Source organism: Schistocerca nitens, chromosome 1 (genome assembly GCF_023898315.1).
Source record: "Schistocerca nitens isolate TAMUIC-IGC-003100 chromosome 1, iqSchNite1.1, whole genome shotgun sequence".
NCBI classification, from domain to species: Eukaryota; Metazoa; Arthropoda; class Insecta; order Orthoptera; family Acrididae; genus Schistocerca; species Schistocerca nitens.
In genome coordinates this window covers 658,607,242-658,628,823 of record NC_064614.1, presented here as the reverse complement: position 1 = coordinate 658,628,823, position 21,582 = coordinate 658,607,242, and the positions used below count along the sequence as shown (strand labels likewise).

The window sequence follows — 21,582 nt, the reverse complement described above, 5'->3', positions numbered from 1 at the left end:
CACTCAGATGTTTAGGACGGGTGGTGGGGACAGAGCATCGAGTGACATTATACTGAGTGCACTATCCGAAAATTAGCTCGAGCAATTAAACAGAGAACCGACTCGTGGAGACAACATCTTGGACCTACTGATAACAAACAGACCCGAACTTTTCGACTCTGTATGTGCAGAACAGGGAATCAGTGATCATAAGGCCATTTCAGCATCCCTGAATATGGAAGTTAATAGGAATACAAAAAAAGGGAGGAAGGTTTATCTGTTTAGCAAGAGTAATAGAAGGCAGATTTCAGACTACCTAACAGATCAAAACGAAAATTTCTGTTCCGACACTGACAATGTTGAGTGTTTATGGAAAAAGTTCAAGGCAATCGTAAAATGCGTTTTAGACAGGTTCGTGCCGAGTAACACTATGAGGGACAACAACAAAGTTAGGAAACTACTGCGAAAGCAAAGAGAGCTTCACTCCAAGTTTAAACGCAGCCAAAACATCTCAGACAAACAGAAGCTAAACGATGTCAAAGTTAGCGTAAGGAGGGCTATGCGTCAAGCGTTCAGTGAATTCGAAAGTAAAATTCTATGTACCGACTTGACAGAAAATCCTAGGAAGTTCTGGTCTTACGTTAAATCAGTAAGTGGCTCGAAACAGCTTATCCAGACACTCCGGGATGATGATGGCATTGAAACAGAGGATGACACGCGTAAAGCTGAAATACTAAACACCTTTTTCCAAAGCTGTTTCACAGAGGAAGACCGCACTGCAGTTCCTTCTCTAAATCCTCGCACAAACGAAAAAATGGCTGACATCGAAATAAGTGTCCAAGGAATAGAAAAGCAACTGGAATCACTCAACAGAGGAAAGTCCACTGGACCTGACGGGATACCAATTCGACTCTACACAGAGTACGCGAAAGAACTTGCCCCCCTTCTAACAGCCGTGTACCGCAAGTCTCTAGAGGAACGGAGGGTTCCAAATGATTGGAAAAGAGCACAGGTAGTCCCAGTCTTCAAGAAGGGTCGTCGAGCAGATGCGCAAAACTATAGACCTATATCTCTGACGTCGATCTGTTGTAGAATTTTAGAACATGTTTTTTGCTCGAGTATCATGTCGTTTTTGGAAACCCAGAATCTACTCTGTAGGAATCAACATGGATTCCGTAAACAGCAATCGTGTGAGACCCAACTCGCGTTATTTGTTCACGAGACCCAGAAAATATTAGATACCGGCTCCCAGGTAAATGCTATTTTTCTTGACTTCCGGAAGGCGTTCGATACAGTTCCGCGTTGTCGCCTGATAAACAAAGTAAGAGCCTACGGAATATCAGACCAGCTGTGTGGCTGGATTGAAGAGTTTTTAGCAAACAGAACACAGCATGTTGTTATCAATGGAGAGACGTCTACAAACGTTAAAGTAACCTCTGGCGTGCCACAGGGGAGTGTTATGGGACCATTGCTTTTCACAATATATATAAATGACCTAGTAGATAGTGTCGGAAGTTCCATGCGGCTTTTCGCGGATGATGCTGTAGTATACAGAGAAGTTGCAGCGTTGGAAAATTGTAGCGAAATGCAGGAAGATCTGCAGCGGATAGGCACTTGGTGCAGGGAGTGGCAACTGTCCCTTAACATAGACAAATGTAATGTGTTGCGAATACATAGAAAGAAGGATCTTTTATTGTATGATTATATGATAGCGGAACAAACACTGGTAGCAGTTACTTCTGTAAAATATCTGGGAGTATGCGTGCGGAACGATTTGAAGTGTAATGATCATATAAAATTAATTGTTGGTAAGGCGGGTACCAGGTTGAGATTCATTGGGAGAGTGCTTAGAAAATGTAGTCCATCAACAAAGGAGGTGGCTTACAAAACACTCGTTCGACCTATACTTGAGTATTGCTCATCAGTGTGGGATCCGTACCAGATCGGGTTGACGAAGGAGATAGAGAAGATCCAAAGAAGAGCGGCGCGTTTCGTCACAGGGTTATTTGGTAAGCGTGATAACGTTACAGAGATGTTTAATACACTCAAGTGGCAGACTCTGCAAGAGAGGCGCTCTGCATCGTGGTGTAGCTTGCTCGCCAGGTTTCGAGAGGGTGCGTTTCTGGATGACGTATCGAATATATTGCTTCCCCCTACTTATATCTCCCGAGGAGATCACGAATGTAAAATTAGAGAGATTAGAGCGCGCACGGGGAGGCTTTCAGACAGTCGTTCTTCCCGCGAACCATACGCGACTGGAACAGGAAAGGGAGGTAATGACAGTGGCACGTAAAGTGCCCCCCGCCACACACCGTTGGGTGGCTTGCGGAGTATAAATGTAGAATGTAGATGTAGATGTAGAAATGCCTTTGAACACATGCTTGACTGAGATGAACTTGAAGATCTTTATCCAGTTCCGCTCTGAACTGAATAAGCTCACGAAAAACCCCATTATTTTCAGAGGCATCGTTTTCATCGTGGCCCCCTGAGAATAAGTTCCGAAGTGCCACAGAACTGAATACAATTTACAGTTAAATTCAATATGTATTTGTTCTTTTCTACACGTTTGTTGTGGCTGTCAAATGTTTGTCTGTATAACGAATCTAATTTCTGCTGAATGTTTGTTTTGCCTAGAAATGAAAGACTAAGCACATTATTCATGTGTCGCTTTGACATTTCATGTTCTTTCATTTTAGACCGTATATGCCCAATATCAGTTATTCCGGTCTTACACCAGTGAACATCTCCCCAAAATAACGCACAAGGAAAACAAAAAACAGTGTTGCTTTCTTCACAGTCACAAATCCATTTTTTCTTTTTGCAAACTTCTGTACTGAACTTGCCGCATCGATTTTTTGTTTGTTGCTGCAGATTCAGATTCGAGAGGGACACATCTAGTGTTTTTTACTTGAATTTTTTCACTGATGATGTTTGCTATTTTCATAATCAACTAAATTTTCCCTTACAGACAACACTGTGCAGACAGCTACATACTGTCAATTACCTGACCTTACAATAACTACAACATGTTTGTACAGAACTGTATTACACAAATGTAATGAGTTTAAACGAAAATACTACACTGTTATTTGGAACACAGATGCTCAACAGGTAGTGAATACATTAGCTTTTTTGTTCTGTACCAATAACACTGCTGTTGTGAAATATACCAAAATTGAAAAAATGCCTCTTGATTTAAAAATCTAAGGGCATAATTATGGTCAGATTATATACAGCTATGTATAACGATATTTAAGTAAGTTATTTCTGTGTTCGATTTAATTAAGCATTAATTTGTGTTTAGGATTGCATTAGCGTTAACTTGCAGAAAGAGTTTTAAACTGGATTACAAGAAGTTTGCTCCCCGGCGTATTCTAACACGATCACTAGATGGTACGTCGTGCTAAAAGGTTCTAGAGAGCCTATATAGGCTTTCTAATAGATTCTGCACTTTACTGCTCTCTGGCGGGAGGAACGTAAAACTGTGAGTCAGACCAACTGTGGCTCCATCCCCGACATAAGAAGCTTGTAGAAACCGATGGCCGAGCCTTTCACACAATGATTATGATGGCAGATGGTACCAATCTGCAGTTGGCTCCAAGCTTCAGAAAACTACTGCAACAGCGCAAGTGGCGAAACGCGCCACTTCAAATCAGAAAATACACTCTCCGAAACAATGTTTTATGCGCAATTTGTATAGATTTCTATTTCTTTCTTTTTCATACAAGTGGCGCCATGACACAGCGGCACTACCTCAGAAGCTGCCCCTGCTACAAAGATATATATGACAATGCCACTGCAGCATAATTGAATAAAAGAGAGACTCAGCAATACGATCAAAAGCAGCATAAAATCTAAATATTAGCGCTGACTATCCATTCTTTTCCTACCAAACGCAGCATAAAATCTAAAAAATAGTGGTGGCTGTCCCTTCTTTTCCTACATAAAGTGACATCTGATCTGTTATCTTTGACATTAACATGTGAAATGTCTACTAATTTATCTCATCTAAGCTTTAAGGCAAGTTCGTTCCATTCACTGAATGCATTTTATTAAAGTCAATTCACATAGATGGAGAAGGACATAAAAATTCTCAATGTATTTCAGATGATGAAATTCCACACCAGTCATCTATGGAGCAGAACGGAATGAATGGTATGTCAACATTCTTGGGGAGAAAATGTTGAAGTTAATATTGAGTTGGCGACGCCATCGTTGTCTACTGATAGTAGAAGTAAAACTACATTTCTGTGGTCACTCATGTAATAGCAGTAGACTTCGCTCCATTGAGTACTCTTCCACAAGAGAGAGAAGATGTCTGAAAGCGAAAAATGATTTAGATTTTTAAAAAATTGGACAGGAGAAGCAGCATACAGTGTGTATGAGGTAGACCAAAATTGACAAACCAGTTTCCATTAAATACATTTTTAACAGTGAAAAAGTAATTCCTACTGTAAGAGGAAAATGCAGTTGTCTGGACTTTATTTCTCACTTAGAAATAAATTACAGCAGATAAGGTAAGCAGTCACTGTATATTGCCTCACAAATATTGTTTGATATACAGGGTGGACAAAAAGTGTCTGAAACGCTTGTTGGGCTGTTGCAGGGCAGGTTTATTGAGACATAAATGTTAAGAAAAACATTTCATATGTTGTGCCATTTCCAACTTCAAAAGTTAGCCAATCAGGTAATCATGCACACAAATTCAAGTTTCAGCTTACCAAACTAAGCACTCATTGGACAACACCACCCCTGGTGGGCCTCTTGAATGTAAGTACGCAATGCCTCATTTGGCTAATTTCAATGCTAAATAACTCAGGAATGGCGCCAAGTGTCGAATTTTTTCTTAACAATTATTCCTGGGTACAACCTGCCTTGCAACATCCCTACAAGTGTTTCAGACATTTTCTGACCACCCTGTATATATTCGCCAGCAAATACATGTCGATGTTTTGAAATGTCTGGATACCATTTTCGTGTTGCCTTACTCCTCGGCATGTTACCATATAAACTTTAAGAAGAACATCCATTAAAGATTTTGGTTTGGCTATTAATATACTTTATTATTGCCAGTTTCTTAACTATAACACCATTCACTAACATTTGTATCATTAATAATATCTTATAATCTTACATTCACTGTTCAGTATTGGTATAAGCGAGGAGACATTGTGTTGCAATTCCATCTAGTGTGAACACTCACCACTGTTTGCCAGTAACTTTGTCTGTCTTTCTGCTCCAGTCCGTTTGCATTTAGTGTGAATTGGCGTTTAACCTCCTGCATCCTTTGGTATCAAATATGATATTGCAGGTTTTTATTGAGTGGGCCACTGTTATCATACAGTATAGGTTATGCGCTTGCTGTCTGTCACTTGCTTCACATTCTCGAGAACCCCAACAGGTGGCAGTTGGGTTCAATAACTACGGATTTTGTATTACTATAGTATGTCGAACAACAGAGGTAAATTAAACAGCTTTATCAGTTGTTATTACTTTGTATGTTTTTATACCTTGTTTTTAAAAATCTTCAAACTAATATGACACAAAATCCAGTGCTTGAAAGTGATGTTACATTCACTAATGAACAGTTTTCTGTATGGTAACACCCATGGCAGCCTGGGACTCTATTACTACAATTACATTTGTTAACCATAACTGTTTCAAGGTGCACACTGAACTACTTATGCCTAAATATCATGCATTATACATCAAAGTTTTAAAAGCATGTGTCTTCTTAGGTTAACAAAGTGCATGACTGAGGTTACCTCATACTGTAATTGCTTGCAGGCTTGTCTGAAAATGAAATTCTGAAAATATAGATCTTACAGTTAAACTTTCGTTGAGACATTTGAGTCTTATCTTTAGCTATGATAATGATGGAATCTGAAGAAATGAATTAAATAAGCTGAAGATAAGAAAAGAAGTTTGTGTTGGGTAGGGCATTGTACTTAGGTAGTCCTAGCAAGCTCTAGACCTGGGTTCAAGTCCTGGCAGTGGCACAAATTTTAATTCATTTCTTCAGATTTTATCATTATCTTAAATTCTGGAGTGGTTAGAGGCAATAAATCCAAGTACTTCGGTTGCAAAATAGTCGGAAGATGAAGACGATGGTGAATTAACTGTCTAGGCTGCAACTCTCTGAGGAGATGAGATCAAATGAACAGTAAGAATAATGCATAATTTTGTGGACTTCGTCATATCTGCTGCATGGTTAGAAAACAGATAAGATTCCATCCAAAATAAATGGGCAAGAAAGAATATAATGCAAAATGCAGTATTATGCATTTAAACTTGACACTGCTCAAAATATGATATACTGAAGGCGCCAACTGAACAAAATGAGAGCATCTCAGAAGATGATGATAGACAGCAAGAGTGCAAATGTGCGAGAGTAGCTCAGGCGATGCCACTTGTTCAATATAGGCTGTTAAAAGCCTTACAATTGCCTCAGATGAGAAATTCTCACCAGTAGTGCTCTTCCCAGATGTTGGTTCACAGGATGTAAGCATCTCACGTTCATTCATTGTACAGAATGCAAGATATTTTTATGCATCACAAATGATCATAACTGTTTCTTGAAGTTTAACAGCATGTAATCTAAAAATTGCATTAGTTGATATTGTGCGGCGACGCGGTTGCTTTTGTCCTGCAGCTATCTGTGACCTCGTTGCAACAGGTCGCCAGTAGGAAAGCTGAGCGAAGACCTACTGTACTGGAACTCGCACCAGGCTGCATACAACGTACCTATTCTAAGAATCGGGAAAAGGTGTTAATTTTGAATGAAAGGTGAATACTGGCAAAACTTATGTATATTCTGAAGCCAAGAATTACACATTCACAGCCACGCCCATTCTATTCCTTACACAGTCATGCGCAGACCCTTTCATTAACGTTAGCAAGCTTACAGTAAAGTATTTCCCGAAATCTGAAAAGCTATTAAGCATGGATTCTTCTTAAAAGAAAATGCTCACCACACTATTAAGTTTATCAGTGTTCCAAGTGGATTTACTGTCTTTTCTCATACACAAAATTACTTAAAAAATCCGTACTTTCTAAAAAAAACACACACACACGCACAACAGAATAAACATGTCTTCACTTTAAAGCACTTTTGAGACATGTCGCCCAACTGAAATCGGCAAATTATAACTTCCTTCGGAGCTCATATTAGACATGACTTTCCTATTGGCAGGTTGGGCTCCGAGTACCTAGACTGTTGTAAGCATTCTGTGTCTCCCAGAGAACAGATGCATGGAGAATAGTCCGTTCTGACTGGTCGATTTTCTTTAGAGCCTATAGAAGAACATTATTCTCTAGCGTTAGTCCGCGCTTTTCATGACTAACCAATCAACAAATAACACACTTTCAAACTGTACTTTTCCCAAAGTAAATATTTAACATTCTGATATTCTCTTTATACTTTACATTATTAACTAATTGCACTTGCACTCGAATTAGCTTTGCTTTTACCATGAACTTACTTAACATATTATGATACAAAATTCCCCATCATCTGCATTCACACTGTTTTAAAAATTTCTCACAGTATTGCGTTCATCGTTACACTTGCAGACAAATTACTGGCTGACTCAACACTTTACTTTCATTGCTAGTGTCAGAACCCTCCTCAACAAATCGTTCAGAACCTCCTTTCTATCGAAACCTTCCCTGTTTCCGGATATTACACAGATTTTTGCAGAATTACTCTCATCACTTTTCTTTCCCAAACTAACTATTCTGTCCATTTTTTCCGGCGTTTCGCCGTTCTCCCTTTCCTCTCTCTCCCTTTTTCCACAATTAGTTGGCTGCCCCCATTTTGGTTACCATTTTCCTGCCTCTCACTTATAGTCTTGCAAATGTCGTCATTTACAGATGCTAGTATTTCTTCTACACTGACATCACTAATCTTCCATAGTTCTGCAGCTTCTGTACTTTCTCCTTCCCTAGAACGTGACTCGATTTCAACTTGGTTGCTAAAGACTTTTTGGCAATAAGGTCCTATCACATTTTCCGCTAATACATCACCCATTTCGTCTGCAACACAGTGCTTATTTTGTTTATGTCTGTCCGAAAAATTCCCTAAACCTCCGTTAAATGTACAGATTTTAATGTAGCTCATTTCGTCTGTTGTTACTACCTTCTTTTACACCTCACTTATAATCTGTGTCTGTTTAGTTCTAACATGTACAAAGGGTTTTGCTAGTGGGATCAAATTGCTACTTCCCTTCTTGTAAACGCTAGCCCTTTCACAGACAGCATTTAGTTTAAAGGATTCTGGGATTCTGTACCATTTCTTATGTTTACCCCCCTTTTCTGTCGCCTTGACGCAACATCATCCTCTCGCACCAAAGAATACGATCGATAATTATGCACTGCTCCCCCTTATTTCGCCTATCATTTGCGGATAACGCCACCTCCCAGCACCTCTGCTCGTGCTGTTTCCATGGTACATGACAATTGTGTTAACGTTTACATTCTGACGTGGTTCTGTATTATTTTGTGGGCTGATATTACGATTACTAATGAATATATGAACGTCATCCCTCGGAGTTGCAATAATATTGTTTCACCAGTTCATGAGCAGTTTACCTTCCAGGCCCATAGCAATTTGTTCTGACTCGACCTTGCTGTTTAAATATGACAAATTTGTCACCCACTTTATTGCAACCTTTCTTACACTTTCTTTTCTGGGATTAAACTTTTTCCTAGCCCAGAAGCTATTTAGCAACGCCATTTGTTTTTGCTTGCCCCAATATTTTTTAAAAACGCCTCTTTAAATTTATCTAGAGTATCGTATTGTTCAGTCCCGAAAATCCCCCAAATTCTAGCCTCTCCCAAGAATTTAGACGTAATGAACCCAATTTTTTAGTCTGTCTGACCACAAATTAGGTAGAACACCTTCAAAATCATTCCAGAATTCTGTAGGATGTATATTTCCTGTTGGATCAAAACGTAAAAACTGCTGTTAGTAACATATGATATTTCAGACGATTCTGCTACAAAACTAGACCCACTACTGTTAGTTCTACGTCTGAGGTTAGTTTCAACTTGGTATGATCTACTGCTGTGTTCATCTAACTTATTTTCAACTTCTTCTAACTGTTTAGTCAGGTGAAGAACATTTTCTTTAGACTCACCCACTAGGTCAGACACTTTTTACTTCTTTCATACATTTGCCATGTTCAGAAATGATTTTACTGTCTAACAATTTGTTATCATTTACACATGTAGACTCTACCGCCGCTATTTTAACCTCTACTTTCTGCGCAATTTCTTTTATCAGATCTACCCTTTGTTTGTTTCGAATAGCAACTTTTTTTAAACCATCTGTTAATTCACTTTTTACAGTTTTAATGAATTGTTGGCAGTTATTCTCAACTAGAAAAATTTTGCCACCTGCTTTACTTTCTAACGACTTCAAATCATTTTTCCACATTTCTTTTAAAATAGCAGCCTGCTTTTCAAGTTTTTCATCAAGTTTGTTCATTTTCTGACCAATTGTTTCAGCCAAATTAGTATATTGTTTGTTTCCATCTCTTATAGAATACATTAATGCTGCAAACATTTCTTGCATACTTCCAGGTACTGTTTTCTGCATTACTGTTTTCTGTTCACCTTGTTCCACCAGTACTATACCAAATTTGGTATCCACATTTGACACATTTGATGCAGTAACACTACCAACACTGTCATCACACAATTGGTTGTTACCGATTTCATGCTTAATGTCACTTTCAGGATTTACATTAACCCCACTAGTTACATTAACTGACATAGTTCAAGCAGATTCTACTCCACTATCCATAAATAAAAAAGAAATATCGTCAAAAACCTCCTCTTTTACTTTAACATCTACTCCTTCTCTCTGTTCAGGTGTGCCCAGTTTGTGAAGCATGTACACTGAATGAGAGTCCTTCCTCTTTTATCATATTTACAAAATCTTTATCGCTTTCCAAGGTACTGTCTTTCAGCACACACACAATAAATGTAACAAAATTATGTTTCTTTGAATGCTGCAGCCTCGGCGTGCTGAAACTGTGAGTCCAATCTCCTTCATCTGCCGTACTAGTTTCAGGGTCCCTGCTCGTCATGTAGCGCTGCCCTGCTGTACTGCTGCTCGTTGATACATCAATGATGATGTCTGCTGCTTCGATACGCCCTCGTTGTTATGGTGACTGTTTAACCATACGGTCCTTCACAAAAATTACCTCAACCATGGATTCAATGTATTACGGCCTTTTAACTGTTTCCCTGGCACAGATGCACCATGTGCAGTGGTGTGGTCCCTTTTGTCCTGCACCTACCTGTGAATTCATTGGAGCAGATCGCCAGTAGGAAAGCCGAGTAGAAACCTACTGTACTGCAACTTGCAGCAGACTGCATACAACATAACTATTCTAAGAATCGGGAAAAGGTTTTAATTTTGAATGGAAGGTGAAAATTCTGGCAAAACTTCGATATATCCTGAAGATGAGACTTACATGTTCACAGCCAAGCCCATGCTAATCCTTACACAGTCATGCACAAACCCATTCATTCATGTTAGCAAGCTTATGGTAACGTATTTCCCCAAATCTGAAAAGCATGGATTATTCTTCAACGAATATTCTCGCCACATTATTAAGTTTATCGGTGACTAATGCACTCAAGGTTTTAGTTACCAAACTTTTCAATATGCCACTTGGAATTACTGTCTTTTCTCATAGGCTACACAAAATTACTAAAAAAAATCTGTACTTTCTAAAAAACACACACCAGGATAAATATGCCCTCACCTTAAAGCACTTTTAAGGTTTGTCACACAACTAAAATTGGCAAATTATAACTTCCTTTGGAGCTCATACTAGACACGACCTAATCATTGAAAGGCTGGGCTCTGACTACCTAGACTGCTGTAAGCATTCTATATCTCCAAGAGAAAAGATGCGTGGAGAATACTCTGTTCTGATTGGTCAGTTTTCCTTAAAGCCTATAGAAGAACATTATTCTCCCGCGTTAGTCCGCAATTTTCATGACTAACCGATCAACAAATAACACACTTTCGAGCTGTACTTTTTCCCAAAGTAAATATTTAACATTCTGATATTTTGTTTATACTTTACTTTATTAACTCTTTTCATTTGCACTCGAATTAGCTTTCCTTTTACCATAAACTTACTTAACATATTATTGTACAAAATTCCCCATCATCTGCATTCACACTGTCTTAAAAATTCCTCATACTACAGCGTTCATCAGCAGAAAAATGATCTAAGTATTTACTTTATACCACATACACGCATCATTCACAGTGCTAAAAGCATATACAAAACTGTAAAAACATAAATAAACAAAAAAAGCCTTCAAGAAATGAACAGATCAATTCACAAAAACATTTTCTTGACCTGTTTCTTGAATGTCTCTGTGCACTACTGGCCTCTGGTGGAGGAAAATTAGAACTACGTATTCGACTGAATCCATTTCAGATCATCTGTCACTGTGCACGCATGAGTAATTCTCCTGATACAAAGGCTCTAGACAAGAGCTATATAAGGCACCATGAATCAGTTGGAGCTTATATTTGCAAAGTAAGAACGTAATGTGTTCTTTACCTTACATGCATATTATGTATTAGTTGCGACCCTAGGTATCAAATATTATGCCATCTGTAAAATTTTATTAAAATTGAAAATTAAAAAACAGAATTATCTTGTGCTAATTTTTGCGTGTAGTATCCCTGAAATAGATGTACATTAAAATAGGAGGTTATATGTGCCTTCATGTCTTGGGGGGTTAAGATACCTATCAAATACATTTACAAAATACATGGCACCCTTGAATAGAAGTTCTCTGCACTAGCTGTGTAGTGATATTCAAAATATCCAAAGTGCTAACAGGGAAACCTTAAAGCCTGTCCATATGCAGTAATCTACCTATGCAAAGATCTGTGCAAATGTCTGTGCTTGCAATAGATAACTGCAAATGCAGTATATTCACATGACACAAGTTCCAATTTACTGCTAGCTCGCCATTCGTTGGTACAGAAAAGAAATTTCAGTGGCAAGCGACTGGACTCTCCTACAGTAACCTCAAAGTTTATTCCATTTCTTCAGAAATGGAGGAAATTATGTTACCGTCTATTTCTGTAGCTAGTGTAAAAAAAAAAAAGGCCAGAAATAGAGAGACAGGTCAAAATGATCTACACAGTGACTGCTTAAGCAAAGGCAGTTTTTGCACGTAATTTACCCCACGAGTTACAGGCCGAACTCGTCGACTGGAGAAATTATTTGAGGATGGATTTAGAAACATACAATTACTTTTTGACGCTCATAACACCTAATACAATACGGAGCAATTTCTCCACACAAGCGACTGATGACGTTGTTAAGATTCCTGGAAATAAAATATTGAAGGATCTAGAATTTGCCACTGCAGTTTCAAAACAAGCATTGAGTGAAGTCATACAAAACACACGTGATCTATTTATGCTGTCCTGAAGCGTGATTTCATGATGGAAAGTAATGTATTGTACAGTGCCTCAATGGCGACAAGTTAAAGATCATATTTTTGTAGTTTTAGACGTGTTTGATGCAGAGTATATTCTTAGAAGTTATATATGTGGCCAGTGAGCTATAGTTCAGTTTCCTTCTAACTCGAGATTTTCTATTGTGTGTCTGAAGTCTACCAGCAACTTTTGCACTAGAATGTAAAATTCCATTCTGAACTCTAGACAGGGATACATAGTATATCTTGAAAGTTTTATTTGTATTATTGTGGCTGTGAATTCTACAGTTCACCTCTAAACCACTCTTATAATGAACCACATATAACATTAGAAAGTAAAACAGGAAGTAAATGATATGTAATAACAACTACATGCCTGAGGGGTCTGTTCCAATGTCTTCCATTATAAGCTTAACACAATATTCTGACTATACTCTTCAAAAAACGAATATGGCCTACTTTGTTTTGCTGCACTGCCACAACTCCCATCAGATTATGATACAAACAGTATCGACTGAAAGTATGCTAACAATCTTCCACCACCAGATCTAAAGGATTTGTTTACTTGCTTAGCTCCTTGGGGTAAACAGTAGGCAACAATTTTTTTAACTATGTACCGTTTCCCTGTTTGCTACAGGGTTAACCGCTCATAATTTCTCTGTTAGAGAGTAATAAGCAGCTCCTTTCTTAATCCTAACGCAATATTTTCTGCTTTTAGTTTTCCACAAACTCATGTAGTCCAATACATTATGATCAATTCGGCAGTGAATTATCTAGAACACCGACATATAACTGCCGTTTTAAAATGCACTCTGCACTCACAGACTAGAAACATCTGACTGAACAAACAGTGATGCAAAATGTTTTAGCGCCACATTTGCGACGATCTCCTATCCACGTCTTCCAACTTGTCTCCACAGATGTGATTTGAACCCACAGATTTCAACATAGTTGCACACATCTCATTCCTGCACACAAAATTACCTGTGTGCACAGATGTGTTGTGCACAGACTTTAGTGAAGATAGGTCGTTGGTTGTGGTTGGGCCCTGACACTGTACCACACTGATGTGATTTTTGAAGTAATGTATGTTGTCAACAAAAATTCTGATCTGTGCCCTTAACTAATTCCTCTATGGATACTCATACTTTTTTATTTAATTTTCTTTGACATTTAGCGAAAAAATGTCATACAGCCATACATATTACAAATACAATACATAGCAAATAGTTATTACAAATAATTGTGGTCTTAAATATAAATAATTGTGTTCTTAAATATAAATAATATAATCTGGCACATTTAGGTGCTACAGATTTAAGTTAGACTACACTCCTGGAAATGGAAAAAAGAACACATTGACACCGGTTTGTCAGACCCACCATACTTGCTCCGAACACTGCGAGAGGGCTGTACAAGCAATGATCACACGCACGACACAGCGGACACACCAGGAACCGCGGTGTTGGCCGTCGAATGGCGCTAGCTGCGCAGCATTTGTGCACCGCCGCCGTCAGTGTCAGCCAGTTTGCCGTGGCATACGGAGCTCCATCGCAGTCTTTAACACTGGTAGCATGCCGCGACAGCGTGGACGTGAACCGTATGTGCAGTTGACGGACTTTGAGCGAGGGCGTATAGTGGGCATGCGGGAGGCCGGGTGGACGTACCGCCGAATTGCTCAACACGTGGGGCGTGAGGTCTCCACAGTACATCGATGTTGTCGCCAGTGGTCGGCGGAAGGTGCACGTGCCCGTCGACCTGGGAGCGGACCGCAGCGACGCACGGATGCACGCCAAGACCGTAGGATCCTATGCAGTGCCATAGGGGACCGCACCGCCACTTCCCAGCAAATTAGGGACACTGTTGCTCCTGGGGTATCGGCGAGGACCATTCGCAACCGTCTCCATGAAGCTGGGCTACGGTCCCGCACACCGTTAGGCCGTCTTCCGCTCACGCCCCAACATCGTGCAGCCCGCCTCCAGTGGTGTCGCGACAGGCGTGAATGGAGGGACGAATGGAGACGTGTCGTCTTCAGCGATGAGAGTCGCTTCTGCCTTGGTGCCAATGATGGTCGTATGCGTGTTTGGCGCCGTGCAGGTGAGCGCCACAATCAGGACTGCATACGACCGAGGCACACAGGGCCAACACCCGGCATCATGGTGTGGGGAGCGATCTCCTACACTGGCCGTACACCACTGGTGATCGTCGAGGGGACACTGAATAGTGCACGGTACATCCAAACCGTCATCGAACCCATCGTTCTACCATTCCTAGACCGGCAAGGGAACTCGCTGTTCCAACAGGAGAATGCACGTCCGCATGTATCCCGTGCCACCCAACGTGCTCTAGAAGGTGTAAGTCAACTACCCTGGCCAGCAAGATCTCCGGATCTGTCCCCCATTGAGCATGTTTGGGACTGGATGAAGCGTCGTCTCACGCGGTCTGCACGTCCAGCACGAACGCTGGTCCAACTGAGGCGCCAGGTGGAAATGGCATGGCAAGCCGTTCCACAGGACTACATCCAGCATCTCTACAATCGTCTCCATGGGAGAATAGCAGCCTGCATTGCTGCGAAAGGTGGATATACACTGTACTAGTGCCGACATTGTGCATGCTCTGTTGCCTGTGTCTATGTGCCTGTGGTTCTGTCAGTGTGATCATGTGCTGTATCTGACCCCAGGAATGTGTCAATAAAGTTTCCCCTTCCTGGGACAATGAATTCACGGTGTTCTTATTTCAATTTCCAGGAGTGTATAATCGGAGAATATGTCATAAATCTAAATATCGTCTTGTATATATGGTTGCAGTTGCCATAAAAGATACTGGGGAAATCACAGGCTATATGGATGTCAGCTTTCCTCAAATAATAAATACATTTTGAGATCAGCACAGGTGGTATTACGATCACAATAAGGAGAATTCAACATTAGTGTTTGGTAAAGAATTGATGGAAAATATTCATGGTCATCAAGCAACTGATGAAACTTTTTGTTAATTTCCTTGAAAACTTTTTGTCATGTAAGAAAGGTTAGGTGGAATAGATGGTTGTATTGATGCATACCATTTGCCCTTATTAGCTGCAGATAAATGGCAATATTGTTTCCAGTGGATATTAATTTTCTCCATTATCCATGGATTAAGGCCTGATTTAGGAACTTGTGGCATATAAAATTCCTGATGTAACTGTTGACTTAGCTACGTGATCTGGTACCTCTTCATTATGAGTAACTGCTGAGAGAGCAGGTATTTGAATGAAGGAAGGGATGCCATTGCTTTGCATCACCATATGAACAGTTTCAATTATGTTTGTATCATAGTTTCATATTGGACTCTACAACAGAATAACACTTTTGTAATCTGATGTAATGTTGCGATGCCTCATTTGTCAACCAAATACGTTTCTTTTATAGATATTGCTTCTGGTGTGAAGATGGAGGAGAGTGCTGGGTGGATACAGCTTGACGTAAGACAGTTGAGGACATAAGAAAACACAATCAACCGATCTACTGAGTCCATTTTTGAACCGTCTGTAAATATTAATAATGCCTTAGATGAAACTTCAAAGATCCGGTTTATAACGTTCTTGTTCCAAGTACAGGAAGAGTGACTTCTCGGTTTTCAATACTGAGTTATAATATTACTTATTTGTCAACTGAATTGGAATTGAAATGAAGTACCGATATCAATTGTTTTGATATGACGAATCTCATGGATGGTGTCTGCTACTAATAACATCAAAAACCGTGTCGAAATTTGAATTAAATTTAAATTTCTTTCATGATCCATTGATTGCATCTTATGAAGGAGTCCGTGTAAAATATGGTTTGAAACTTGTCTCTTCCTTAGAAGGAACTTCTTTGCTAGATGACGCCTTCTGATTCAGGGAGGATTTTCATTGCTTCATCTGAAATGGAATGATCGTATGCTGTCACTGGTCGGGAGACACCGTGTAGAGTAGTTTGGCCGCTCAGTGTAAATCTTCCTAGTTGACGCTATTTCGGTGACTTGTGCGTCGATGAAGATGAAAATGAAATGATAATGACAACACAAATACTCGGTCTTCGATCGAAGAAAATCTCTATCCCTTCCGGGAATTGAAGCCAGAAACTTACAATCTGCAAGCAATGCTTCAACTAATAATGTATTTGCGGGTGTAGACCGCTTTCCTCCGATACATATCCTCTGACAACGATATTGAAAACTATCAAGTTGCTAGAGACAGCGGCCAGAGATCACAAAATCACCGATGTTATCACATTAACATTCCAATGATTGAAAACTGGGAAAATGACAATCGCTAGTTTATGTCAATAGCATCTTTGCTTGTAGTGTCAGTGCTGTGTGACTCTAGTCGGGAAATAGGATGTGGTTTGGTGTGTTTTTACAGTTAGTAAACGATTTAGTGAAGGATTGTTGTGCACAGTGAAAGTAAAAGGAATAGGAGCGTTTGGCATCGTTATTCTTCGTCTGCTGCCAACGTCACGTAATTAAATTTTTACAGTGTGAGTAATCCAAAAAGTTACATTGTCACGCAAGACTGCTATACGGATGATTGGCGCGACCATCAGCTGTACATAAAGGTTTGACAGCGTTACTGAGAACTGTTGTGGTTCAGTATCCAGTTCACTCTCACAGTGACAACCTAGTACTTGCTGTGTTATCATTTTGATGTGAAGGTCCAGAAGTTGTAGCTCAATGTCGCAGGTCCAACAAAAGATAACGTCTAAATAATTATTTGTCTTGTTTAGTCCCGTTTATATACATGTGGAAGAGATGTTAGTGGTGTTTTATATTTCATGCTGTATTACACTGTCATTGTACAGATATATATCACTCTTTTCCTTCTTTTAAATTCTACAGATCTTTAGTACCAGCAGTTAAATAATGTATAGTTTTGAAGGCGAATTTCGACGAAGACCACAACAGAATCTCTCCGGTGCCAGCAGGAAACATGAGAGAAATGAACTGCTGCAGAAAGCGCAGATTGAACGAAGTAAAAGAGAGGTAGAGAGTAGTCCTGTACTACATAATAGAATAGTAATGTAATGGTATACTTAATTTTATTTCGATATCTTCCAATGTTTTTTTTTTTTTTGTTCAGGAGCTAAGACGCCGGCAGAATAGTGCAATAATGATCCAAGCATCTGTACGGAGTTACTTGACCAGACTGAGACACAAAAAACTGCAGCGTGACGAATTTGATAAGATGTTGGAAGCTTATAAAGCTAAAATAACGCCAGAAAAAACATTAGCATTACTTCTTCAGAAATTATTGTTTTTTTATAATGAAGCTGTGGATGTACAAAGACTGGTAAGTGATAAGCAGGCTGTGAACTGCTTTGCTTCTTTGTTAGGTATGAAGCACAGTTCCATTCAATAATCACATTTTGTTTGCACCTTCAGTTGCTCTTTTAAATGTTGGTTGATGATAAATAGTATAAGTATATATGATAACTTAGAGGATATCTGTATTTCAATAAATGTTCTTTGTGTGTGGAAGGTGGTGTGAGGGAAAGTAGTTTCTTTCACTTTATTATCACACTAAGCAAGGAAAAACATTCTACATCAGCTGTTGATAGACATGTAGCACTGCTTTCTCGTAATGAATTGCATCTATATTGTAGCCTACATGCTTTACACAATGATTTGGTAATTCAACGAAAAATTATTGATGTATCTTAGAGATGTTGTGTATTGGTATTGAGAAACTGAAACAAAGTGCAAGTCCCATAACAGTGTACAAACATGATTATAGTGCTGTCTTAGGTAAGTAATTTAAATTTACAAAATGGGCATGTCAGTGCTACAAGTACCTAGTTCTTGGATTCGGAAGTGTGATTACTATCGCTATCAGTTTGACAATGTGTCTTGTTAATGATAGTGGCTCCGTGCTACATAGGAAAGGAATGCCATTCTTTTTATAAGTCTGTCAGTATGGCAAGGCTTTCAAGAGGAGGAGAATAATGCTTAAAAACAGTAGTAGCATACCTCGCAAAAGAGTCTCATGCACTCTGTGTTATTTATGTTTCAAGATTAAGTTGGCCAGACCGCTCTGTTAATTGTCATTTGCTAAATATATTTTTGTACAGGTTTAGTTGGAATTTTCTTCTTTTCATTCTCTGAAATGAAGTAGGCCTAATTGCACATTTCATCATCATACGGATGCCCATAAGCTTTAAAGCTATAAGTGCCCGTAAAACACCACAATCACAGTTTACTTTGGGAAGACATGGAGGTGTTGCAGTATATATCTAGATACTGCTTTTTTCTGATGATTTTATTAATAGTGGGCTCCAGTTTCAAGTTACACATCACCCCCTCCTCCCCCATCCCCACTCAGTCACACCGGCCCACCTTTTCAATATGGTGCGAACATAAACATTATACTTGACCACTGGTCAATTTGTTACCACAACCAGATTTTCCTCACAACCAAATTGTCACCTTTGAACCTAACTCAGGCATTGGGTTGTGCTACATATCACTCTTGTCACCACAACCAAGATTAAGCAGCAGGGGTGATCCAATACCACCCTTAGCCAACTCCTCACTCAACCAAATCATACTTATTGGTATTTTGAAAAGTATGTCAATACTTGCTGATCTTCCATTGGTCAGATGAATTGATGTGTGTGATACTACTTTGCTAAATCACAAAAATACTATCATCTATCAACCTAGCAGAGACTTTGGTTTTCTCTATCAATCATTGCCACAACATCGAAACTTTCATATTCATATTTGTGCTTTTGCCAACTCACAGATCAACCTTTTAGCTTTCAGCCTAACCTAGATGAGTGGCCACTCTAAGAGTAACAGTTCTTTTATTAAATGGTGCCTTTGTATCATTCAACCAAGTCAGCTGCTGTAACGCACATGCTCTCTCTCTCTCTCTCTCTCTCTCTCTCTCTCTCTCTCTCTCTAAGAACAGATGCGCCAGACAACCAATCAGCCAATGATGAAGAATATAAGTATAATATTAAAACCATGACAAAACACAATAAAGAAATTGATGTTGAGGACTTCACTTCATCTATAAAACTCAATATAATTGTCCAATATCATTACAGCATACAGAAATTGTAATGAATGAAATATGCTATTGAAGACTTTGGTTAATCTGTCAAGGTCATTTGAACTCATGGATACCATTACATCAAGTGCATAAACTTTCTGAAAAGAAAAGAATTATACTGACAAATAATGTACAGAATGACTTTCAAGGTTAATTGCCAAAAATTAAATATCAACAAAAGACGGGATTTTATTGTTGAAACATTGCAGATTCAGTGGGAGAAGTTGAGGCTCGGGGAGAAAAAACAACAGTAATAAGGAATTTTTGGGTAAGAGCACGATGATAAGAAATAAATGAGCATTTCTACTTACAGTCAACTTTTATTGTAATCTATTTATTTATATATCAAATTGTCATTATGGATCCTACATATTGACAATTGTAAAAATGGATGTATTTTTCCTCTTAAGAGAGACCCAGTAAGAGCGAGAGGACAGAAGTGTGAACTGTGTAGCCTACTCTTACTTGCACAGATGCAGAAGAGTATGCATTCAGTTGGGCAAGAGTTTGCACATGAGATTTTTCAGCAGTAGTCAGTGACGGCTTACATCTTTGTCATCCAGTCAGTCATCATCACAGTATTCTTTATATTTACAACATTGTGTTGAGTCTTCACCAAAACTACATCTACATACTGTGCAAATGTAATTTTTTTTTTTACTGAATCAGTTCTCAGACATGCTATGAGTAATTTATTTTTGGCACAATGAGATTTTTCTGTTGTGAAAAGTCCTGTTTTCGCTTTCTCTTTGGTTTTCCTTCTCCTAATCCTGATTTTTCTGTTTGAGAGCATTGTTCATCCCTGATCAGAACAGGATTTCCAATTTTTAGGCTTCTACTTCCTTCTGTTAACTGACGGCAATTTTGGCAGAGATCAGGTGTCAGAAAAGTGCCTATATACTTGTAACCTTGTGGCAATGGCTGCTAGCACTCCCATAGAGGCAGAATAATCCATAGAGGTAAAGTATCCTGTAGAGATACAATACTCGGAAATGGCTGACTTACTGGGCTGCAAAAGGCTAGTATGGCAGTCATATTCAACACACCGTTCATGTACTGTGTGAATGGTCTGACCAATGTGGGCTTTGCCACACTAGCATGGTACTCTGTAGACTCCAGACTTCTGCAGTGTTTCCCTAGGATTAAGCCTAATTTCAATTAAACATTGCTGACATATGGGAGAAACGCCCAGGACTTTAACAGTTCCTCTTGCTCTTGCGAGTGGTCATGTTTCTTCTTTCATAGAGCTGTGCTGATCTCATGTGGAGAATATCAGTAATCTTTGGACACAAATTGTATGTGTTCCATTTCCTTAGAAAGGCTGTCTCTGTCAGCAATCCCAGAAATTCATGGAATACTCATTAAGCCGGGAAAACTTCAAGAATCATATTCAGTATATCTTTGGGAAGGAGATAATCACCCAACCAAATGGTGGACAATTTATGTAATAAATGTGTGACATTGTTGAGTTCTTTGTGGTTTTTACTGAAGTACCAGGAAAATGGCATTATCTTGAAGTTTGCCTAAGTGATAACGTTTTTTAATCATGATTGGCACTGCAAAGTGCATCACAAGTAAGGGAAGCCTAGCACTCATGAAGGAAAGGATTCATTTTATTCACTGTGAACTGGCGCCACTTCAGAACTGCTGTTATATCTGCACATGGAGATTGCATCCAGTCTCCCACCCCTGTCCTGAGAATGGGTTAATGATGTGACCTGGACAAAGTTGGACTTAGTCCATAGGGAGTCTGCTTCAAGATAATTCTAGAAGTTAGCCAGCCTTTCACTACAAGATGCCATTTGACACTTCATGGTCAATTTCATGGGTAAGGTTGTGGAGATTGTTGATGCTGTCTGTGCTCTGGAAAGGTTTGAACTTTGTGCCCACATTAAAGTGTTGCCTTGAACTGATTTTATTAGTGTTATTGAAGAAGCTGTTAGACCTCTTCTGAGTGATGTGGAAGAAGTAAGGAATGAAACATGTTGCCTGCTTATGAGAGTTCTGCATTACAAGAACAATCTTTCCTCTACTGAAAGGACCAC

At 39.2% G+C, this 21,582-nt stretch overlaps 1 protein-coding gene across 2 annotated transcripts in view; it reads left to right on the top strand.

Annotated features, from left to right (window-relative positions):
• Nucleotides 1-16,792: 16,792 nt before the first annotated feature.
• LOC126258964 (ubiquitin-protein ligase E3C) overlaps nt 16,793-21,582 on the top strand; it is a 199,980-nt gene continuing 195,190 nt past the window's right edge. The window contains exons 1-3 of one of the 2 annotated variants that reach the window (XM_049955683.1): nt 16,793-16,964; nt 17,323-17,466; nt 17,564-17,773. In XM_049955683.1, coding sequence (XP_049811640.1) covers nt 17,347-17,466; nt 17,564-17,773 — 330 coding nt within the window. In that variant the 5' untranslated portion in view covers nt 16,793-16,964; nt 17,323-17,346. Of the gene's footprint in view, nt 16,965-16,996; nt 17,238-17,322; nt 17,467-17,563; nt 17,774-21,582 lie in introns of those variants that run through there. The other variant, XM_049955684.1, reaches the window with a different exon arrangement.